At 43.3% G+C, this 24,861-nt stretch overlaps 1 protein-coding gene across 3 annotated transcripts in view; it reads left to right on the top strand.

Moving 5' to 3' along the window:
- kif26ab (kinesin family member 26Ab) overlaps nucleotides 1-17,348 on the top strand; it is a 63,902-nt gene extending 46,554 nt beyond the window's left edge. For all 3 annotated transcript variants that reach the window (XM_039603513.1, XM_039603514.1, XM_039603515.1), the window contains 12 exons: nucleotides 1,646-1,829; nucleotides 4,429-4,641; nucleotides 5,772-5,865; nucleotides 6,504-6,766; nucleotides 7,629-7,812; nucleotides 8,546-8,705; nucleotides 9,026-9,188; nucleotides 10,010-13,262; nucleotides 13,822-14,015; nucleotides 14,854-14,877; nucleotides 15,090-15,240; nucleotides 15,327-17,348. In XM_039603513.1, coding sequence (XP_039459447.1) covers nucleotides 1,646-1,829; nucleotides 4,429-4,641; nucleotides 5,772-5,865; nucleotides 6,504-6,766; nucleotides 7,629-7,812; nucleotides 8,546-8,705; nucleotides 9,026-9,188; nucleotides 10,010-13,262; nucleotides 13,822-14,015; nucleotides 14,854-14,877; nucleotides 15,090-15,240; nucleotides 15,327-15,508 — 5,065 coding nt within the window. In that variant the 3' untranslated portion in view covers nucleotides 15,509-17,348. The remainder of the gene's footprint in view (nucleotides 1-1,645; nucleotides 1,830-4,428; nucleotides 4,642-5,771; nucleotides 5,866-6,503; nucleotides 6,767-7,628; nucleotides 7,813-8,545; nucleotides 8,706-9,025; nucleotides 9,189-10,009; nucleotides 13,263-13,821; nucleotides 14,016-14,853; nucleotides 14,878-15,089; nucleotides 15,241-15,326) is intronic.
- Nucleotides 17,349-24,861: the final 7,513 nt, after the last annotated feature.

Here is a 24,861-nt window from a genome sequence, read left to right as displayed (position 1 = left end):
GGCTGTCACTGCAGGGGGTGTACAGTGGAGAGGGGAGGGGGTGGAGAAGAGGAAGCGGGGTGGGTTGTCACTCCAGGACACAAGGAGATAGGGACGAGAGGGGGGTTCTGTTTTTGGCAGCAGCCCACCCAGTCCTGTCCAGAGGAGCCCAGAACACGGCTAATGAGCTCAGGCTGGCCTTTTAGAAAAATGCTACTCACCAGGACATGGATCTGTTCCTTTTTGTATTCCAGATTTCCTCTTTTCTCCTTTTCATGTTCTCTATGTATTCTACCTCGCCTCAAAAGCCTTGCTCTGCAGATTTTTCACATTCTATTCTCCACTTCAGGTCTTCCTTAATTCTCCGCGCCACACTTTCCTTCATGTTGACAACCGCCCCTTTGTCTTCCCCGTACTTCTCTGAAATCTGACTGCTTAAATGAAACCCATTTGAGTGCATTTGAATTACCTTTGGGTATTACTTTCCTTGCTGACCTTGAATTACTGCCTGAGGTGTGTGTTAACTGTTCTAGGGCAAAGCAAAAACTAGAACCACTTGGACCGGGGTCCCTGCAGGCCAGGCAAAGATTTTGGTGTTGCCTATAAAGTTGAAGAAGTTTGCACAAAAAAGAATGACTCCTTCTGATTGTTCTATGGAGATCTTCTCCTTGACTTTGAAAAGAGACCAGAATGACAGTGGAGTTTAAACTGTGAAAAAGCTCAATTCACTTACAGAACTGGGCTCTGTTTGGTATCAGCAGAACTGTCATGTGACTATCTAGATATCACTAAACTAACATCTGATTATCGAGGTTGTTTACAACTCCCAAAATACATAATTGTTTCAGGTTTGTCTCAAATATTAAAACGACTGGGTCTTATATTGCGCTTTACTAATGCTTTTCTAGCTAACAACTACACATCAGGAGAAACTCAGTGCTCAGTATCTTGCCCAAGGGTACTTTGGGATACAGCCAGCGATTGAACCACAACTTCTTATTAGTAGATCATCTGCTCTACCTTCTGAGTCACAGCCACCCAAATGATACTGTCATCATTGCTTAGCTGCTATGATTAGCAGAGAAGGACACGAGTATGTACTAGAGGGAAGTGTTTCAACAGTCCTCAGCTGTCATATCCACAACAGTTTTTCTGCTGTGTTTGATCAAAATAAGTGCATGTATTTCCTGTGGCTTTCTGCTATGTCTCTACAGTCTGCGTCTGGTCCCTTTGAGCAAAGAACCTGGTGATCATTTGTCTTAGAGAGCTGTTCTGTATAAAAACATAAAGGTGTAAGAGAATTCCACCTTTAGTTAAAGTCGAGAGCTGAAACATTATCCTTCTTGGTATGGGAGTATGAGTTGGGAGTTGAGGGAAAAGCATTTTTCGAGTGGAGAAGGGTTGGGAGTGGTGGCATAGTGTAACTCACCTCCTGACTTTGTTTACTTTGGCAGACTAAGAGCAGATTGTTGACCTTTATGTTAAAGTGTTAGTGTGTGGTTTTTGTCAAGGTAGACATTTAAAATCAATAACCTCTTGGTAGGGTACCTCCCCAAGAAAACATTACCTGAGAGAGAGAAAGAAAAAGGATTTGCTTAACTTTACAGCTTGGTAGTTTTCTAAGTATAGCTTTACTTTCAAGGTTTTTTTTTCTTCCCACCTCCAGGGCAGCTCAGAAGCTGAATCTTTCCTCCAAGCGGAAGAAAAACCTGCCTTCCCTGCTTCACCCGCAAGAACCCTCCATCTACCCGACCAACTTCAGCGGTATCCTGCAGGTCTCGCCACCCCCTGCCCCGCCATGTCTGCTACGTGCTGTTTCCAAAGTGAAGGAAAATCCAGGGATGGGAAAGGTGAGAAAAGACACACACAGAGGCACCAAAGACAGAATGCTTTTAATGCACAACAGCTATACAACACGTGCTCTCACAAGCCACCGTTCCCTTCCTCCCCTGCAGAACTGCATGCGCCAACATTTATGGATACACACAAACCCCTATTTGGAGGGTTGAATGCAGAGTGGCGACAGACTGGTCTGCAGGCAGCGTGCTGTCTGGTCCAGTCCATGCAGATGCAGCCAGATAAGCCTGCTGGAATGTCATGAATTCGCTCAGTTTGTGTGACGAGCATTCCTCTCTGTGAACACAGAAAAGACAGTAAAAACTGTAATTCACCAATCTGTGGTCACGTTAGCGTCAAGACTCCTAATTCCATTTTAGGTGCAGTGTGCAGTGTTGAAAGTCAGGCTGCCAGCGATAGGGCAGTCATTAAACAAAGCTGTATAAACACATCTCTCTTCCTTTGTGGTTTATTGGGTATTGTTTGTCTGAGCTGGCGTCCTGTATTTATAAAGCAGAAGAAGTCCCCTAACAAGATTAGATCCCACCTGGACAGGAAGTGCTCGCTTCTGTTGCCAGGTATCCAGACGGTTGAAATTTTGCCACATATTGTAAATCTCCCATTGACACGCGGACTTCATAAAAAACCTGTGCTATTAACAAGCCTCCTCAAGCTCACACCTGATGTATATGATCCATCTGTGCTGTTTAAGCAGCTGGTTTTCAACGGGAGATCAGGATTTATGATATTTTATGATATTGTTCCAAGTCTGCTTGAACAGATTTTCAGGTTTTCTTATAGTAAAGTAAACAGATCCGTGTGCTTTCCGGGTCCCTTTGTGTCTGCCTCTCTTCCACCTGTGGAATTGCACGTGAAATAACACTTTCAGTCACTTTCACGGCTTCCCCGGATCTGTTTCATACGAATTCAATCAATGTTTCCAATCAGGTGTAGGTGGGTCACTTCCACTTCTCCACTTTTGACCTAGACACAGTTCTTTCAAGTGTAAGGAGCTGAGTGGATGGAGTCATGCCAAGCCTCACTAATGGATTTTTTGGGGGATCAAGGGACAAGGAACCAGGGGCCATTAGCACGGAGTCCGAGGTGTGAAAATACTACAGCCAATCCTCTGTGGCCTCCACTATCTGATCTCTGCCAACGTAAATAAAACAGAGACATTAGCTCACTTGGTAGCCTCTGTCTGGTGGACAGACATGTGGTTGTCATATATGGAAGCCCAGTTTAAATGACATAGCAAATATAATTCACTCAACATATGCACTTGTCAGTCACAACAAGAGCCCCCTGTGGAGTATAAAGAGTGCTTGCACTTGGCCTGTGGTATCCACGATGAATTCACTCACTGAAAGAAAGGGTTTTCCAGCCACATTGTTTGTGCATGCTGGAGTCTAGATCTGTAGCAATATTAATATACGAGTCAGGGAAGAATGGTCCTTTTGTGTAGGCGTGAAGATGGTGGAGAGTCCTGAGCTGAGCAAAGCAGCCTTATGTCAAAAAGGGAAGAGAGTTGGTTGTATTTTAAGGGTTTTATTTCAGTGCCTGAGAGGCACCATAGGTACTTTTTCAACAAGCTTTAAAATGACTCTGGATTGAGTTCCCTGTCATGTATACTATAGGACAGAAGCGATTCAGCTGATGTAATGTTAGGCGCAGCACTAAATACTCTGGGAGTTGACAGGGACTCTAAAGACTGCTAAACATATCCAAAGAGCCATTTCTGTTCCCTGTCAGTCACAGATATATTTTCCAGAGAGCCTTTGGAGAAATAGAAGTGGCGCTATCTGACCATCAGATTGTAAAGCAATATAGAGATGTCAGAATTTCTAAAGAGGTGTCATATAGCCTGACACATAAGCACATCCACACAAACCACAAACTGTGCATCTATGCATTAGAGACATAGATTGTCTGTAAGAGGTCCTACCACAAGGCATGAATGGGCATGTTAATGAATCAACATCTTTAGATGCAAGATGCGATCATGTTTAGTGTACCATGTTGGCATCAAGAACTATATGTTGACCTGTGGAAGACTCTACGCTCATTTTATAAATATAATAAGTCTCAGAATGTAGCAGGGTGGGTCGCTTGACGGCCAGTCGTTTTGCAGGCAATAGAGGGAAAGGAAAGAAAAAGGAGAGTTAGGAGGTGGAACAACAGGCAGGGAGGGCATATGCTCCTGCACTCCCACGCTGGTGAGCTGTTCCTGGTCCAGAAAAAACAATCTCTAGTGGGATAATCCCCCAGCAGGGAGCTGCACACACACCAATTTCCAACATTTTCAGCTGTGACTTTCAATACTCACCTTGCTGCCTTTTACTAACACCATTAGCCAATGTGTTGACCCAGGGAGAGTTTCCATGGTAACTTTCAGTGTCCATCAGCTCTGACAAAGTGAACGTGATCTTAATGCATAAACGCTGAGGGACCTTCAGTTTGCAACTTTTATATTGAATGCCTGCCATATGTTTTTCCTGTCTCTTCGCTTAGTGCACAATAATCAAAATGTCTGTCTTTTTGTTGTGTTTTTGTGCCATCTCAATTTCTAATGCACTGCTGTTTTCTCTTTTTGCTTATTTGATGTTGCTTTAGGTGAAAGTGATGATGCGTATCTGTCCATCTCTGGAGGCTGCAGACTCCTCAGAGTCTCAGTCTTTCTTGAAAGTAGACAGCAGGAAGAAGCAGCTGACCCTCTACGATCCCGCGTCCAGCCCACACTCTAGTTCAGGGCACAGGAGATCCGCCACTGTGGCCGTCCCAAAGATATTTGCCTTCGATGCTGTTTTTACCCAGGATGCTTCACAAGTAAGGGCCAGTGTTTGTGTGTGTGTGTGTGTGTGTGTGTGTGTGTGTGTGTGTGTGTGTGTGTGTGTGTGTGTGTGTATTAGAGCAAGAGAGCTATTTTTCTATGTGTTATCAGGGAATTCAGCCTCTCAAGGGCAAAGGGACGTCTTTATACTTGCAGGGTGTGACCAGAGGCTTAGAGAAAAAAATGCCTTTCTTGGGTCAAGGGGCATTCTTAGCAACATGGGCCTAACAGCTGGGCTTTTAAGCCCTCTAAGGAATGATTTGAATCCACTCCACTTATATCTAACCACTCCTTTCATAGGACAGCTATATCTAACCTCAGCCATTTGGAAGACACAGCAGGCATAAGCCTGAGATCAAAGTCAAAGGTCAGATATACAGTATGTTTAGTACATGTGACTTAGGAGCGGATCAGATTTGCTCTCTTCTCAGATTAAGACAAACACCATAGTCTTTTAAGAGAATGACTCAATCTGTTTTTGCTCAAAGACAAAATCAACAGAAAATCTAAGGTAATCTGAAGTATTGTTTGCATGTCGCCATGGTGCAGCGAACTCTAAATAACTATGACAGCAGAGTGTAAGATGTCATCACCTGTGTAGGATACCCAGAAAAACCTCAGATTTTGTAGCATGCTACCTACTTTGAGCAATTTTTTTTAAATTAAGTAAGCTGCTGATGGCTAAAGACTAAATGTTTCTGCTACATAGTTGAGGCCAAGCTGCTAGATTGTGCTGCTGGGACGGCACTGCTGGTGGCTAACAGAGCTGTTCTGCTGTTAGAGGTCTTGTTTGCTGTGTGATGTATGGGAAGGGGCCTTTGCTGCTGAAGCCTTGCCCCAGAGGACCTCTGCTGAAACAGATTGCAGAAATAAGCCTCGACATGCAAGACATGGAAACAGACATTAACAAACAAACACACACACACACACACACACACACACACACACACACACACACACACACACACACACACACACACACACACACACTTGTGTCATGAAAAATACTGAAACTAATAACATGAATTGGTGTAAGCAATGCCAAATGCTCACTGTGCCTGTTTTACAGTGTTCCTCGAATTGCAAACTGACTGTGAAGGCCCTGTCTCTTTGTGTTTTTCCACAGGCTGAGGTGTGCTCAGGGACAGTAGCTGAGGTCATCCAATCTGTGGTGAATGGTGCAGACGGCTGCATCTTCTGCTTTGGCCAAGTAAAGCTCGGTAAGCTTCTCCACTGGCAACAGATTAGAGAAGTGCCTTTGTTAGCCAAAGAAAACTCTCATTGCTCTTTGTTAGCTACACTTGATGTCCACAATTGGCTTAGCGGTGCACTGGGGTGAGTCAAGGAATGGGTGATTGAAGGAAAAGGAATGGATAGTGAGTCTGGTGTGGGGGTGAGGGGTAAAGTGCTGCATTCAGGCTTCAGGGCTCAGTCTGTAATTAAAATCTTAGTAATTGGCCTGGCCAGTGTTCTTAGGCTGAAGGGCCTGCTTTTCTCATGCAGCTGTTTCCAGTTTCTGTAATTCTGTGCAGAGTGGCTGTGTCTGGAACAGGTCCTTGGATTAGCATTTGATTTAAAGGAAAAAAAGGTATTATTATTTTATTTTTGCCTTTCCGAATATTACCTCAAATCCTCCACATCTGCTGTTATTAATTTTTTCAGCACCATTTGTTTAGCAGAATAACCCTTCAGAAAATATCCAATGCCAGCGCCTATTTCTTTGTGAACTTCAGGCCTATTTCAGACAGGTTGATAAAAGAAGCAATTTTATTTTGAACATATAGTGAGTGCAGCTGGCTTCCAGACACAAGGCAATATTTTCATTTCCACCCCCCCTCCTCCTTTCTTACATCCTCAGGCAAGACATACACCATGATTGGCAAAGACAGCTCCACTCAAAGCCTAGGCATTGTGCCCTGTGCCATTTCTTGGCTCTTCAAGCTCATCAACGAGCGCAAGGAGAAGACGGGCACGCGCTTCTCAGTCCGCGTGTCTGCCGTGGAAATCTTTGGAAAAGATGAGGAGCTAAAGGACTTGCTGTCTGAGGTGTCGGCAGGCAGCCTGCAGGAAGGCCAATCCCCGGGAATCCACCTGAGAGAGGATCCCATCTGTGGCACTCAGGTGAGAAGTGTTCCATCTCTCCACTTTTTCTTTGTTCACTGATCCTTTCATTCTCTCTGTGGGTTATAAAATATTAGTCTGACTGAGTATTGATCTTTTACTGTCTAGGCTCTAGCTCTTTTTTTTCCTCAAAGATGTTTAAAGTTCTTCGAGTGCAGTGTGTGTATACATATATATGTGTGTGTGTTTTTATCTCCCGTGACTTCCTACCCTACCTGCTCTTAAAACCCTTGCTTTATATTTCTACCCAACCCTTCTGTGGTATTGATGGCTTTCTTCTTACCTTTGTATTGACTCTTCTGTCAGCATCCGTCAGCATCTATTACTGATGTATTAGTGTCAGCCCTCTATAACACCATAGAAGTATTACTGGGTGTGTGTGTGTGTGTGGTGGGAGTGGGAATAGCAGAGGGGGGTTGTGACTGTATGTTTGAAGGCTCTCACAGGTGTTGCTGTCAGATGTTGTTTTTGGTGGATATGCATGGACTCTAACTTCAAAGGGTGTGCAGTACTATGAATCTCCCTCTTGCGCTTCCTTCAGCAGCTATGTGTGCCTTCTCTCTTCCGCCTCCTCCTTCCTTTCCTTCTGTATCCCACCACTGCCATCATCACATCATGTTGAGGTGAAGAGCCCCTGCCTCCTGCTCCACTATTACCTCTCCTAATCCTCCTCCCACTGTGTGCATATCTGCTGTTTTAATAGCCCCTGAGACCCAATCTAATGGGCAAGAAATGCGTGGCAGAGTCCAATTAACTGGTTACCTTCTCTTTCTCGTTTCTCTCTCTCTCTTTTCTCTTTTAAACATCAGTCCTTTTTCGGATACCCTGACCTTATTCTCTGGTTTTCCTTTCCACCCTTCAGCTTCAAAACCAGAGTGAGCTTCGTGCCCCAACTGCTGAGAAAGCCGCCTTCTTCTTGGATGCAGCCATTGCTGCCCGGAGCACCAGCAGACCGAATGTTGATGAGGACGAGCGACGGAACTCCCACATGCTGTTCACACTGCACATTTACCAGTACCGCATGGAGAAGACTGGAAAAGGGGGAAGTTAGTATTATTGCATTACTACTGCCCTGCAGCATAGGACCAGAAAGTTGTGCCTACAAATTTATAGTAGAAAATTATAGAGTGAACCATGCGCAAGCAGCCAGATTAGTGAATGAAGTCCACACTTGCTCCAAAATGTACTAAAATACAAGCTAATCTAGATTAACAGGTTCCTCCATTTAGTTATTGCTAATTGTTGTTGGGTTTTTTTTTTAAAACATAAGCTCTTTAGATGGCTAAGTGGATTTGATCGCACTTTAGCTTTTAATGGAAAATCGCAGGCTCTTTTTTGCAATTGATGAATTAATTCTGGTCTCTGCAAAACAGAAATGTATTTGCATGCTTGTAATACATTGTGGTTAAGAGTAAGTAAAGCCTGCTGGTGTATGAACAACATCAATCACCAACAGGAAAATGTGTAGCTCTGTGATTTACAAGGACAGACGCTGGCATTCGCCCTGTCTGCATTTTTAAATTATTAGATGGGGGACTGTGTTTCTAATTGTCAGTAGATTCTCTCGTTTTACGTGTCTCACCAAAGGAGACTCCTTGTTGCCATGAGTTACACATCTGGTGGAGGTTTAGCAGTCTGGCTGCAGTCTTACTCATAAATAATCCAGACAGCTCAAACACAGCTATGCCACTCCTGTCATCGGGGCACTTTGTACAGGCAACTTACTCCACATAGGGAGTGTCTGTTTCGCTCACCTGGTTCTTCTTCTGCCGTTGGCAGTGTCGGGTGGACGGAGCAGGCTGCACCTTATCGACTTGGGGAGCTGCGAAAAGGTCCTGAGTAAAAGCAGAGATGGAGGAGGAGGCTTGTGTCTTTCCCTGAATGCACTGGGAAACGTCATAATGGCTTTAACAAATGGAGCGAAGCATGTACCCTACAGGTGAGAACACCAACATGAGGTTTTAGAGTCGGCTGCGTTTTAGCTTCCAAGAAACTGTATCTATATGTTAATTGTTTCAGGCAAGTCACCGCATGTGTTGTCAACCTTGCAGCTTTTTCTGTGCGACTGTTTAGTTTGTTTAGTTAGCTGCACAACAGCTTTCACTGGGGTTGCACAAGATTATATTGTAGTTACTCAAGTATGAAAAGATTAATGACTTGTCATTTGGGAGTGTTTTTCAGCTCGGAGGATTTAACGTGCCCGCCCCAGTGAAATATTACTGGGCTGTTTGCTAATAACAATGTAAATGCTCCCTGTAGAGACAGCAAACTGACAATGCTGCTGAGGGAGTCCCTTGGCAACATCAACTGCAGAACAACTATGATTGCCCACATCTCAGATTCCCCAGCCAACTATGCTGATTCGCTCACCACTATCCAGCTGGCATCCCGGATCCACCGAATGAGAAAGAAGAAATCTAAGGTACCGTCTGTAAACATGTGCAGTAACACACTGATAAACCGATGAACAAGCAATATGAAATTCCAGTGACACCACTAACGATGCATTTGTATAATTTAGGAACTTATTATAATCCTTATAAATCTTAATAAAGCTCCATTTAATGTTGCTCATTGTTTATAAATGATAAATGAAGAGTAATCGTTATTAAACATTATTTCATCATTAAGTGTTGCTATTGTAGCAATTACATTCCTAATGTGCATGCGTAATTTTAATTACCTTCATCATAAATCACGGCATTATTAAAGTCCTTAAATTTGTCTTCCTCGTGTAATTTTGGAGCTATTACGCAAATGAATGTGTTAATGCTCCCACAAATGAAATATTATTAGTGCAGTAAGTCAGAGCTAGTTTCTCTCAGCTCCTCAGCACATAATCATGTAATCAATACCACTGCCTAAGGAAGTGTGTAATGTATTCCCTTAGATTAGGGAAATATATGCTCCAGATAATTAGGTGAAATGACAGCATATATTTATTTAGTCCCCGTTATGATTATAATACAGGCCGCAGACAACAATTTGCATTATTGACATTAGCTTCTGTGGGGCTATTGATGTGCACTTTTAACCTCTAGATAAATATTGACCGGTAATATTATAGGAATTAAAATATGCTCTGAAATGGATTTTGCTGCAAACTAGTAAGATATGAATCTGCTCTAAATTATAAGAATTAAAGTGATTTTGTAAATTGCAAAGTCTGTTATGTTAATTTTCCTTCCATCATTTTGTGAGATCATTTCCAAATCTCTACTCTGTTCTAACTTGGTTTTGCAGTATGCATCTAGTTCATCTGGAGGTGAAAGCTCGTGTGAGGAAGGGAGGATCCGGAGGCCCCCCCACCTCAGGCCTTTTCACCCTCGGACAGTAGCCCTGGACCCAGACCTGCCCTGTTTGCTCAGTGACCCAGAATACTCCTCTAGTAGTGAGCAGTCTTGTGATACTGTTATTTATGTGGGCCCTGGGGGAACTGCAATCTCAGACAGGGAGCTTAGTGACAATGAAGGCCCACCTGCCTTTGTTCCAATTATCCCTTCTCTGAACAAGAAGAAGTCTGCAAAAGAGGGCCCTCTGGACAGAGACCATTTCTTTAAATGCAACACATTTGCTGAACTGCAAGAGAGGCTTGAGTGCATAGATGGCAGTGAGGAACCTACTGCTTTTGTTGGAGAGGGAAAACGATCCCAGGCTAGCCCCAAGATGGACAAATCTAAAGAGAGCCAAAGCTCTGTTTCACCAAAGACTGTAGCAAATATTTCTTACAACCAAGAGGGTATCTCACCCAAACAATCTCCTAAATTGGTCCCCCCGCAGCCATCTTGCAGTCCCAGTGCCAAATCTAAAGTTGACAGTGCCAAGAGGCAATGCATGCCTGTGGAAAGGGTACCATCAGAGAGTGTTCAAAATGTTTGCAGGACCAGGGCTGATGGTGAGAAGGCCTTGGTTTCAGAAAACAAGGTTAGTGCAAACAAACTGGCACCTGCCGCTACCCCACCTACTGAACCTGTGGTGAGGGAGAAGATTTACTCCAGCAAGAAATCCTTGCCAAAGCCAGCCCCGCCTCCTTCACAGCAGAGAGAAAATACTGACAATGAGGAAAGATCAAGCACCAGAATGCCACCTGTGGGAATGAGCCACCAAGCTGCGAAAAGAAGGGATCCGTGCACTTCGCCTTTACTTAGAGCTCCGGTGGAGGTGTGCCAGGTACGCTCGACGTTGAGGGAAAGATGTCTGGACCGGGACATCCTTAGAGCGACCGTCACCCTGCAGCAGCCTGTGGAGCTGAACGGAGAGGATGAGCTGGTGTTCACTGTGGTGGAGGAGCTATCTATAGGCAGTATAGTAGATCAAGGCCGGCCATCGAGCATTATTAGCTTTAACAGTGACTGCTCTCTTCAGGCCCTGGCCTCTGGTTCTCGACCTGTCAGCATCATCAGTAGCATCAATGATGAATTCGATGCCTACACATCAGCCGCTGGAGGGTCAGAGGTGAACATTTCAGTGGTCACAGCCCCTCAGGAAGGAGGGATGGCGTGTATAGACAGCAGAGGTTCATCTATCAGTTCTTGGCTGAGTGAGGTTAGTGTCTGCACCTTGGAAAGCGAAGGGGCTCATTCCACAGACGTCTTCCTTCCACAGGCCAAACACATGGGCCCAGAGGCCACCGTTTACTTTGACTCCTTGGACATGTTTAATTGTGTCTCCTCGCCTAGAAATGCCAAGAACTCCCTAAATGACAGCGGATTTAGTTTTTCTGAACTAGACAGTGATAGCGCCGCCTCGAGCAAGCTATCACTGACAAAGTGCCCCCCGTCACCGGAATCAGCAAAAGGCTCCCTAAAATTTACATCCAAAATAACTAAAGCTCACTCGCTTAGCTCCTCCCCACAGGGCCCAACTATAGTCCACTCCAGTCTTCCCAGGAAGATTAAACCTACCTCATCTATCTCTCATAGCAGCAGCAGTAGCAGCAGCAGCAGTAGAGAGCCACTAAGGCAAGAGGTTAAACAGGAAGATCCTTGGAAGTGCATTGACAACCACTCTGAACCTCAGTTTTCTGACTCCAGCAACACCAGCAGATTTCTCAGAAATCCCCCCAGTGGCATCCCTTCCAGCAAAACGTCCAGCAACACCAACAGTGTACCTCGCTCTCCCAATGTGCAGGGGTCTACCTCATCCCAAAGGGTGGTTGATGGCTGTGAGAAATCAGCCAGCAGGAATCCACCCAGCAAAATGCCTCAGCTGAGACGAGGTGCCACCACCCTGGGAACAGTGCCCGTCATTCATTCCAACGCGGACTACAAGGGAAGCCAAGATATTGTTGCATCTGCCACAAGCCTTAAATTTTCCTCTCTGGGGAAAAACAAGGCCAACTCACAGAAAGCGAGCAATTCCGCTAAACCCGACTGCACCATGCCTCCTCCCCCTCCAGTGAGAAAATCCAGTCTTGACCATAAGACGAAGACACTGCTGCCCCAAAGTGCCTTAAAGACAGCATATGGGGAGGCAGGAAGGACCTATGGAGCGAGGGCGGCTGTATCAGAAGATGAGCTTGAGGTATGCCACAGAGTAGACAGTTTCAAAACCTCCAGCCTCAACACGGCCAAAGTTACCTCCAGCTTGAAGGCCAAAGGGCCTAGAGGAGAGGCTGGGCAGCACTATGGCAGTCAGATATCCCTGGAAAGGTGTGAAAGTCTGTCCTTATCAGGTTCCAGAGCTGCGCTTAGTAGAGAGAACAGCGGGGCAAGTCTTGGCAGCAGTAGTAGCAAATCAAACAAGTCCATTTCGCGATTCGGTATTCCCAATTCATCCAGCGCTCCTATTGCTTCCTGTCCATCCTCCCCAAGTGGAGGAAATGTCAGCAAACCTGGACAGGTAAAAGCTTCTGTAAATCCCAGATCATTGGGAGCTGTTAATGGTTCTAAGGCACGTTCACTATCAGCCAACAGCTCCAAGGGCTTAAGCTCCTCCACAAAATCTTTGGCCGCCCCGTCTACCAGAAACACTAATGCCAACCTCCCTCCTTCTGGACGGACATCGGCTCCTCGGACCACCGCTGCAGTCACCAGCAAGCCTGGAAGAGGCACTATCATGGGCACAAAGCAGGCCATTAGAGCTGCAAATAGCCGTGTGAGTGAACTGGCAACAGGCAACATATCAGGAAAACACGTGAAAGCTTCAGCAGACTCAGACAGCGGGAATGACAGCGGGGTGAATGTGAGTGATGACAAATCCCCAGTAGCCATGCTGCCTTCTCCATACAGTAAAATCACAGCACCCAGGCGGCCTCAGCGCTACAGCAGTGGCCACGGCAGTGACAACAGCAGCGTGTTGAGCGGGGAGCTGCCTCCGGCGATGGGACGCACAGCTCTGTTCTACCACAGCGGTGGCAGCAGCGGATATGAAAGCATGATCCGTGACAGTGAAGCCACAGGCAGCGCTTCCTCTGCCCACGACTCTATGAGCGAGAGCGGCTTTTCAACTTCAGGGAGAGCAAAGAGCTCCAAGTATCCCAAGAAGAGAGCAAACGGTGAGAAACTAATTTGGGTTTTGGGGGTTTTACACATAATCTAGAAATGGGTAATATTCACAAATATTGTGATATACATATCGTGGCGCACACCCGAGTAATAAATATGTGCTGTCTCAGAGGAAATCAACCATAAATTTGTGGATCCATTGTTATTACAACCACAAATGGGCATTTCATCGGATTTTGTTTCCTTCTGAATCAGCAGCATGCATAATTCATACGCAGAGTAAATGCGAAAAACGTTAATGAATGTTTCAGACAAGGCATCTTTGATCTGTGTATTGATCAAATAAGAGTTGAACATGGGGATTTTTATGTAGGCCATTGCCTCGTGTTTAACTATTTCAATTCATGTGAGATAAACCAACCTTTTGAATCCACATATCTCATGAAACTCTTATAAGTATGCAGTCGCCACAGCTCAGCCAACCACTGTAAAGCCTGGCATCACTTTATATCTCAGAGTGGGATTTATATATATTTTCCTATAGATCCTAGCAAATGCTGCTGTTGTATGTTAGCAATCTAATTGGTGCCTGTCTGCCTGGTGCTTTAGGCTTCCAAAGAAGACGGCTAATCCCAGCACCCCTGCCAGACACAGCATCTCTGGGGAAGAAGGTGAGCACAGCAGGTCAGTGGGTGGACTTGCCTCCTATGTCTGGACCACTGAAGGAACCCTTTGAGATCAAGGTGTATGAGATCGACGATGTGGAACGGCTCCAAAGGCGGCGTCAGGAGGAAACCGCAGAGGTGAGCAGACACAGGTCACAGCTGGCTTGTTTTGCTGGTTTAGTGGTTCATCTTTCTGAACCCTGTTTTGGGTAATGTGAAGTCTGGGTTGAGGCCATGTAAATCCCACTTGCTAAGCCTTAGCAGCATTTTGCATCTGCAACATCGATGCCATACATCCTTTAAGATACAATCACATTGACTTGCAGTGTGGGAATGTCTTAGCTCCCTTCTCCCCAGCTTCTTTTTAAAGAACAGGACAGGAATAATATGTCCCAGACGTCTGACCTTCAGCCAGCTCGGTGGCAAATCCTGGAGTTAAAATGTCTGCGTCTCCAGATTCCCAGTGCTTGGTATTTTGGCAGCACTGCTTGGGAATGTCAAGAGTTCAGGAGGCAATTACCAATGAGGGTTAATTGGTCTGAGTATGACTGATGACTCGCCTCACTGCTGAATGTGGTGGTGATACGGTGGGGTGTAAAAATGAAAAAGAAGACTGCGGTGAAAAGATTGGTCAGAGAATGTGCGATGATTGCGAGGACACCTGACACCAACCCAAATCAGCTCAATGACAGCAGTCATCACTGAGCAGTTTGCATAGCTGACTCCTCCTGGGTCATTAACTGCTTCCATGAAGTGCAGCTGGAGGGGGATTTTTCTAAACTTATACATATGAAATCAACGACAGGTGGTAGTCTGATTTACTTTTCTCCTCATCATCAATGTCAGTTTAGTTCTTTTACTGTTTTTTGCACCTATTACAAAATTCCAATTAAAATCCATTGCAAACAGAATATGTTTTAATATACAACACACTAACTAGTTTTATTTGTTTTATTTTTTCCAATCCTGTGTTCAGCAACCATTCCAAGACGTTGACAAGGTGAGCTCATTTTTCAGAGAAACTGATGTTTAATTAAAAGCAGCACAGACTGTATTACCAGCGAGTAGTGTATTATCTGTTTGACTTTATTTCACGTTTATCGATGAAGTTTACTGATAGCTTCTCTTTTTTATCTAATGCAACTTTTTGAACTTTTTAACTGCATTTTTGATAGTTACTTAAATCAGTATAATCTGTCTTTTTCCCCTCAGGGCCTGCTGTATTTTAACAGTAAGCTGAAGATGCTTGAGAGAAGGCAACAGCAAGTGAAGGAAGTGAGGGCAAAGCATCAAGTGTTATTGGAGGAGCTGGAAGACACGAAGGCCAGACTGATGATGGACCCCAGCAAGTGGACAGGAGAGTGTAAGTCACTTCCTTTGAGAGTAAGATGACAAATAAACTTTGGTAGCAGACAATGTAACTAAATCCTGCTTTCCTCATTCCAACAGTTGAGGTGGACCAAAATTTGGATAAAGAATCTCCAGAGTACCTGGAGGCCTTGACACAGGCCACAGAGGAGCTGGAGTTCTGCGTCAACCTGTGCAAGGCCCATGTCATGATGGTGACGTGCTTTGACATCAGCATGTCAACACCTGGCACTCAGGAGGGGCTGCGTGAAGTCGAAGTCTGAGGACAAAAGTAAGTAGGAGCGGGAAAGGAAAAGGAAGTGAGAAGAAAAAGAAAGATGAAATGTAGCAGTCAGTGTGAAGAAGAGCAAAAGACAGAAGTGAGATGAGAGTGGATCTTAACATGTAAACAGAGGAAATCTTGACCACCTAGCTACAGTGCCTCGTTACCAGGACACGGCAGAGGAATGACACGTGAGCACAAACGCTGTTGCCTCTATGGCAAAGCAGTGGCCATCACCTACTCAAGAGTCAATGAACAACACCTGGAAGTGCCTTTTTTATTGTTTTGTTTCGAGTCGTTATTTTTCCTATGGCGCAGGTATCTTAAGCGTACCTACTCCCTGAACATATGGCTTTTAAGAAAAATATTTTATATTCCATTGTATAGTGTATTAAATGAATATGTGATGTGTACAAATGTCCTTTTTATGGGGAAAAATAAAGTAAAAAGAAAAAAGCAATAAGCTAATGTTATTGCTCTCCCAGACTGCCTTTTCTCTTGTTTCAAACCTCAGTCAGCATTTTATCCATGATCATTCAGCCTCCTGCGCCTTATGTTAACTCTCTGGTTCTGTAGTTTTCTAAATTTTCAAACTGGACTATGTTATTTCATCAAGGACTGTATTTGCTGTCATCACTCACCTCCTGCCAGCTGGCCTGTGAAAGCTGCTTGCAGTGCAGAGTGAATGTTTTTTTTCCTCCAGTTGCCTTGTTCAAAATGGGTCTCAGTGGATGCACTTAGGTAGAGCAGCAGTTTTGTTGTGGGAAGGAGAGTTTATTCAAGCTGTGCTTGCCCATGTTTATCTCACTAAAATAAAAGTTTAAGCCAAAACATATCAATCAGAGGGGCACTGTGATGGACGATAAGTGATTGTTCTTGATTCAGCCATTCTTTCTGGTGCCTCAGTATGTGGTCATGCAACGTAACCTTCCCTCCACTCACCTACGATGATCATATGACTGGTTACACTTCTACCGGTGCCCATCAGTGAGCCCACTATTTCTCTAAATGGGCTTTGACTGGGGGCTTTTTATATACTGTAAAATAAAAAGGAGCACTGATGAGCACAAGTCAGCCAGTCTGTTAGACACTACTTTTTTTTAAGTGCTACCAAGCCTCAGCTCTATGCATTCCAATACATTTACTGCAACTACTATAAGAACCTCATTACCGAGTAAGGGCAACCACATAGTTTGTTCTCTTTTGTCCCAAAATCTACTCTACTAATCTTCTAATTATTGACGTTGATCTAATGTCTCAAATGAAGACTCTAGAATTTGTCCATGAGATGATTCAGTAAAAAGCGGCATTATTTAGCAAAATCAATCATGGCATCAGCTCTTCATGGCTGCCAGAATGTGCTTATGAATCAAACAGCTGACACGGAGACAACAAAGATGATTGGTGAAAATGATTGTTCAGAAAAACAGACTGGCTTTGACGTATCTTGCTGTGTTTGACTTCTATATCTATGACAAATACGACTTTGTTTTCTTTGTTTTACAAAGATGGACTATCTCAGGCCCTCTCTGAAGATGCTGCATGAGATTTTTTAATCACTTTTAAGAATGATTTCTACTCCATTTTTTACCATTCTAATTTTTTACAATAATTTCTGTGTGTTCACTAATGTGGGGTTAGCTCATGAATTAAAGAACTATTACCAAACCAAGACCTTTTTTCCAAGAAATTATTATATGTAAGGTCATATTTCATATCAAAACCCATATTTTCTAATACCTTTGTTTTTGTATAGGATTTTCAGACCCTGTGTATAAATGTACAATATGGCAGCTTGTGTTTTACTTTTACAGTACTTGTGAATAAAATGTTCCTTCTTACCGATGATTCAGAGTTGACTTTTTTCACCCATTCACGTGTTTAATACTATTTATTCTACAATTATTTTCACACAACTCCAAATAAATACTTTTATTTTATTTATGTTTGTTTATTCAGCATCTTCTCTTTTAAAATGAATGCGTGTAGAAAAAAGTGTTTGTGTGAATGAGCAAGTTGTTACTCTATGGAAGCCCGTTTCCGCCACTAAAAAAAAAAAAAGTATCCGTAACTCGAAATTTCGAGAAAAGCAACTTGAAATTTTGACTTATTAACTCAAAATTTTGAGAAAAGTAACTCGAAATTTCGAGTTAGCGCTGCCAATCAGTAATCTACGTGAATGACGTCATTTCCTTGTTACCTGGAAGCTGAAGCCCTCAGCTACAAGTGCTACAGCTAAACTACCGGTATTACAGCCAGTCATGAATGCACAAATTGAGTATTTTCAGCGTGGCTTCACAAATGATGAAATCCTTGTGTTATTAGCTGAATCACATGGCGTTACTATCAGCAAACGTACTCTCGAAAGCGCCAATTTGTTGCACATTCCTCTGCGCAATATCCTTCCCGGTAACAAGAAAATTACGTCATTCACGTAGATTACTGATTGGCAGAGCTAACTCGAAATTTTGAGGAAAAATAACTCAAAATTTCGAGTTAGCTCTGCCAATCAGTGAATAACTGATTACTGTCAGTGAATAACTCGAAATTTCGCCTCAGCTCAATTTGAGCTAAGTAAGCTTTGAGCTTTTTTTTTTTTTTTGTGGCGGAAATGGGCTTCCATATTACTCAGATGTATTCAGAGTATAAAAGCACTATACATGAACCAGTCCATTTACCAGTATGGATCCATATACTTTTACGTTCACATTGCAAATGTCTGTTTTCTGTTTTTAAGAGCTTTGTAAAATCATTCTTAGCTTTAGGCTGTATGGTACTGTATGCAGTAAACATACAGGTATAACAGTTACATATTAAGTTGATTTTCTTCCACAAAATAAAAACGGGGCTGTGATTATAAAAAATAAAAAATCACACAACAGACTGTATTGTCCTTGTCTAATGAAAGCATTGATATTATTGTAACATCACCAAAGCACAGAATTTATAGCGCAAAGGACTGAGGCAGATCTGAAGACAGAAGGGGATGTAACTAATAAAGTGGCTCCAGTGAATCTAGATTTACTTTATAGAAACATCTATTTATAAGTAGCAACCCTGATAATATTCAACATCTTCTTTCTCATGAAATCCTTATCAATTAAGCAAAAGTCCATTATGCTGTTCCCTGAAGATTACAAACCGCTGTTATTTCCCCCCTTTTGGTTGACAGGTAACTTAGCCGACTCTGCACTGAAATCATTTTCAGCAAAGGTCTAATTAGCCTGGAGATGAGAATACCTGAGCAGATCATAAAACTGGTTCAATTAAATAGGAAGCAAGATGCTTAATGTCAGATTACAAGTGTGTTCTCACAGCAGCCAATTCAGTGTCCTTTTTTCCTACAAGGACATTATTGTTACCTCCCAAACAAATTATGAATTGGTAATTTGGCTCAGTTTCCCTCTCGCTTATCACCATGTTTGCACTTTGCTTATGTGTTTGCCGCAAAAAAAACTAAGTGAAATGAGAGACATTGACATACATGGACTTGCTGATTCAATGCAGCTACATTAATAGCAGCTACATGATACAACTGTCAAAATGTTGAATATTAGGGAGCGGGGTAAAAAGAGAATGTGGAGGACTACAGCGATTAATTACTATCAGGAGAGCCCTCGGCTCAGTGTGAAGTCCTGTTGAGTAATATGCTGTTGCTGTGTGGATGGAGAGCCAAACCGGACCCTGCTGTGCAGTAACATCTTGTCTCCCCCTTGTTAATTCTGTTTTGATCAAACACACGAGGAGTTGGTTTAGCTGATTGGCAAAGAGCAGCTGGTCACTGTGTTTATAATCAAATTCTGCGAATGACCCATGTGTGGGGTTTTGACACATTTCCACACCTTGTAAAGTTCACTGTATGGAAGAACCACATCAAATGCGCCACACTCAATGGAGGCATATAAAATGTAGGAAATTGTATCCTTTAAAAAAATCTCAAGTTATTCTTTAGCCAGCAGTGATTTGGCAGAAAGTAAAAGCCTTCTGACAAATCACTCAAAAGCCTGTCAGCTCTGTACCTTGTTGCTCTTGGGAAGCGTGTGTCTGAGTGGAAACATTCGGCCAAGGCTGCTGCAGACGTCTGATGGCCCCTGAGCACAGTCAGCCCCGTATATCCCAGCCTACTTGCCTGGGGGCTCTGATCATAAGGAGGGGAGCTGGATGTTGTGTGAGAATAAAAATGAGTTCACTGAGAAGTCAAGAGTCCCCCTCTCCTTCACCCCAACTTGGCACTGACCCTGTGAAGAATATATACTGACATTTTTATTTGATATTTTTTCATCAAGCACAATTCCAGTCTACTCAAATTTGAGTCCATTTTATATTCCTTTCTGTCTTCTTTGTTCTGTTATCTTGACTTCAGTACTCGGAGCGGTTTCTTCTGTCAAACTGTTTCAGAAACTATTTTGTAATTGGGTTTTTTTTTTTCTCGCTATTTCAACACTTAGAAGTTTAAATCCCCCAAATGTCAGCCTAAATCCTTAAAAGACACTTCCATTTAGATTAAGGAAAAACTCTAATTGTATTTAATTGTATTTTGTCAATCTAACTGTATTTTTCATTTTAGGTGGCCTCGCGTTTGCTGAAAGAATGTGGATTATTACTAAAGCAGGCTTATTGAACCCTCACTCCCCCTGCACCCCTGTTAGGCTGTCTGAATGTGCCCAGGGCATTGTTAGTGTGGGTAGTTGCTCAGTTTTGGATTTACAGCCCTGCAGTTCCACAGATTGGTCTGCCTAAACCAAGCCTGCTCTTTGAAGAAGACCCATAAACCTGACCACATGCTGCCACTTATTCACAGTAATTAAAACAAGCTGGCGTGGAGAAAAGTCCTTAAATTACCAGAGCCTAGGCAAGATGTAAGCCTCACACACAGTCGCTGGTCATGCTTCAGGGAAGTCGTAACTATTGACATCTCCATCCCTAAAATGGATTGCATGTGTGAGCAGTTTTGCACCGAGACAGAAACCTTAAGAATCCTGAAAGCTTCGCCCCATACTCTAGATTTTTTCAGGATGGGTGGCCATACAAATCCAGTAATTTGGCACTGAGCTTAGTTGATGCTAAAGGGAGAAAATCTAACAAAAGCAATCAGTTGTGTGAAAATGAATTCTCACTTTATAGTCAGAGTTAAACACATTTGCTCAGTGATTTTGCCAAACATTGGGGCTAGGCTGGCTAGAATGGCCGTCATCATTATAAGTTGTGTAGTGTGGGGCTAATAATTTAACATATTGGTACAAATTGAAATGTGAATAAGGTAGCTTGTGTCACTATCACTGGACTTCCTGAGTCTGCATTCGAGTTGCCTGGTTTGGATAATAATGAGGAACTGGAGTTCAAACGGGCTGTGAGCTGAAATGGTAATGAGTGTTTTGGCGATGATGCATACACAGTCACACCTACATAACCTGATGCGGTCTGACTGTGAGCTGGCAGCTTTTTCCTATTCATTATGCGGTCTGAAAAAGTAAGTAGAGAGGAATAAATAGGGATAGCAGGGTGGGAAATTTCATATTTTTTGGCAAAAACATGTGTTCCTGCTCAGGTAATTTTCTCTGTCTTTGCGCAGGGACTGAATAAATGTGACTACAGTGCATAAGATATTTTTATTATATCTTTTTTAACATGCTTGTTATTCATTCAGCAGTCTATCCCTTATCATGGTTGGTCAGTACATGCAGTACATGATGCACTGACCTTGTCAAAGCATGATAAGGAGAACTACTCCTCCCCACCACGTGCACTCACCTTGTTTTATCTGTGGTCTTGTAGTCCCTTGGTCCAGATTGCTTGTAGATAACCAGTGATTTACATAAAGGCTTTGTTTGGAAACACTGTTTTAAAATGCTTTAAGAATACTGATGTGAGCAGTCAGTGTGTAATGAATATTCATTATTTGGGGAAAATAGGTTCTACACAGTTAAGCAGAAAAAATAAACTATAAAGTCATTGATTACAATGTTTTTTGGACATGTTGCAGCACGCTACCGCGAGGTTAATCACTTACATGCTTATCAAAGCGTTTGCTGTTTTTCTTTTTAAAGTTTCAGGACTCATATAAGCCTGCAAATTGCACTCAGGAGATTAGTGATCATAAAACATTTCATTATTCCTACAGAAGAGGTGAAAGTATTTGATTAAAAAAAAAAGCTCACTGAGATATTGTTGTTAATTGCATAGAGAAACAGCCATTCCATCAGGTTGTGCTCTTAACAGATGGGTAGGCGTGGCGAAAAAGACCTTTTTTAATTAGTCTGTCTGAAGACATTTCTTCATAACAGACAGCCCCCTCTGTGTTAAGTCTGAGTGGCCACCAGGAAGGCTCTTAGCTGGCTCCCAGTAGCAACCATCTGGTGTACAGCAGAACCGGGGCTACAGGGTGGATCCTCACTCCACTGAGCCACCACATCGCCCAAGGACGCAAGCAAAGGCTCATCCTGTAAGGTCTTTAGTCCGTTTAATCCAGTACCTCTTTGCGCTGTGTGGTGATCAGGGGTCAAGCTATCAATCTACGCAGCAAGATATGTACTGTAGAGATGGATCAGGCATAATGCAATCTTTGCAAGTGTTCTGTGTTAAGTATCTATTTATCTATTTCATGCTAATAAATCAAAGATTAGCACGAAATAGACAGATAAATAGGCTTACATTTATTATTCTTCAGAGATCATTTAAAATTGTTTTTCAGTTACGCCTTTCTGAAAGGTAATACTCATCATCGTTCTGCAAAAAAACCCCAAACATTTTGTTCAGTATGATCAACTGTTTCTTTTTGTTACGTAGCTCAGCACATTTCAGTTGTAAGTGCATTAAATGCTCCATCTAGTTCTAGATTAACTGTAACTCACAAAATGCAAAAGCAAACATGCTTCAGGCATTTGTGAAGTGTACTGATAAGATAAATTGGATTTCCTGCCCTTGCCTGGCACAATACGGTTCTTTTTACTAAAAAGATAAAGTTATTATATATGCTGTTTAATAAGACCTCTTTTTTTTAACCTCTGGATGCCTTCTGCCTTCTTCTTGCATTGACTCAAGCTCTCTGGCTACAAACCTTCAATTGTGAATTAAAAATCTTATCAGTGTATACTCTTTGATTTTTGCACTTAGCTGTAAGTGCAAATACCAAGTTATAGTTTCGTGTGCCTGCCTTAAAAACAGTACACTTTGGCAGGTCAAAAGGTACATATGTAACCTCAGTTGTTTCCGTAAGATCATGTAAAACAATCTAATTTCATGACATTTGGAGGTTAAAAGAAATGGATCCAGTATCGACACCCTTATGATGTCGAGTAAACCATAGTTTAAAAACAAAAATACTGAGGACTTTATTTGTTTCAGAGGAAGAAATGTTGGCATAATATACTCCCACTCTCTTTGTCATTTTTTGGCATTTGCTTTCCTCTGTTTGATAATTTTTTGTATTGCATTCACATTTTGCAATTCTGCCTTAACTAAAAGAATGCAATCAAAAGACACGGTCCAATATTCAGGTTCATTTCAATCACTCATAGCCATGCTCTATCTATCATGCTTTCACCTGGCAGTCACTCACTCGTTTAACGTGGGCTGTTTTCATTTACACATGTAGATGATGATTATATCTCTGAGGCTTTTTTTTCTCTTCAGGTGTTTCCATTGCAGTGAGGGCCCATTCATTGTAATCATGGAGATGGAGCGCATTGTCTTGTCAGACGGTCCCAGAGGCACCATACTGGTGACAACCCAAACAGGTCTTTGTGTTCCCTCTCTGTCTCCCACATTAGAGTGTGAATGGTGCAGGTTGATGGCAGGAGCCTGTCAGCCATTGCAGTGTCTGAAGTGGAATACGTGCAAGTAAAGGGTTAATCAAACAAAATGCAAGACCTTTCTTTGCCACACCGTTCATACTGTAACCAATCACATCCCAGGCGCACACTAATCAAACATAGACTGGCAGCTCTGCGCCGCGGCAACAGTTGCTCTGATGGCGGCTTGTCTGGCAGGGTGCGTATGTCCTGCTGTTTGCCTGTTGGAGTTGTTTGGCAGACCAGTGCGGTCCCTCTTTTCTTTAGCTCATATTCATTCACAGCCAAAAGAAGGCGGGCAAATAATGTGTTCTCTGAATTACTGACACACTGAATCATTCCTACTAGTGTGTGGTTTGTGTAAAAATAGAAATAATTTTGTCCAATGTTTAATAAAGATTAAAGGAGTCCACAGATTTCAGTTACAGCACCTCAGTGTATATATATATATATACATATATATATATATATATATTCCAACAACGCCCTGTTTTCGTCTCTTGCCCACCGATGCCTTCTTGTTCCAGTAGCCCACTTGTCATCAGGGTGCCCTGGTTCCTCAACACCTGACGCGGACCTTGTTGATCCAGGCGACGTCCGAGCCGGCATGCCTTCATATTTATCTGTCTCGCTCATGTCTGCGGTAGGCTCGCTTAGCATAGGGGATCTAGCCTTAGGACCCTTACTGGATACAGACGCCCCAGGCAGGAATCGAACTTGCGATCTTCTGCTCCAAAGGCGTGTAGTTTAACCACTACGCTATCCAGCTGAACAGGCACATGGGTCAATACATGAGCGGGGCACAGAAAGGGATTGGCAAGAATACCAGAGGCGCAAAACACCAGCTACTGGTAGACAGAACAGTCAGCCGAGACTGCAAGACCAGGCTGACCAACCTGTGCACTGCCTGGATTGATTACAAGAAGGCCTATGACTCAATGCCCCACAGCTGGATACTGGAATGCCTAGAATTGTACAAGATCAACAGGACCCTAAGAGCCTTCATCAGGAACTCAATGGGGATGTGGCGTACAACACTAGAGGCCAACTCCAAGCCCATAGCACAAGTCACCATCAAGTGCGGGATCTACCAAGGAGATGCTCTGTCCCCACTGCTGTTCTGCATAGGCCTGAACCCCCTCAGTGAGATCATTAACAAGACTGGCTACGGATACCGACTACGAAACGGAGCGGTTGTCAGCCACCTCCTGTACATGGATGACATCAAGCTGTATGCCAAGAGTGAACGAGACATCGATTCACTGATCCACACTACCAGGCTATACAGCAATGACATTGGGATGTCATTCGGGCTGGAGAAGTGTAGTCGGATGGTAACAAAAAGAGGGAAGGTAGTCAGAACTGAGGGGATTGAACTACCAGAAGGCAACATTGCAGACATAGAGGACAGCTACAAGTACCTGGGGATCCCGCAAGCGAATGGGAACCATGAAGAGGGCGCTAGGAAAGCTGCAACCACCAAGTACCTGCAGAGGGTCAGGCAAGTCCTGAGGAGTCAGCTGAACGGTAAGAACAAGATCCGGGCCATCAACACCTACGCCCT

Source organism: Oreochromis aureus, linkage group 19 (genome assembly GCF_013358895.1).
Source record: "Oreochromis aureus strain Israel breed Guangdong linkage group 19, ZZ_aureus, whole genome shotgun sequence".
Classification (NCBI taxonomy): domain Eukaryota; kingdom Metazoa; phylum Chordata; class Actinopteri; order Cichliformes; family Cichlidae; genus Oreochromis; species Oreochromis aureus.
This window is presented reverse-complemented; position numbering and strand designations above follow the sequence as displayed.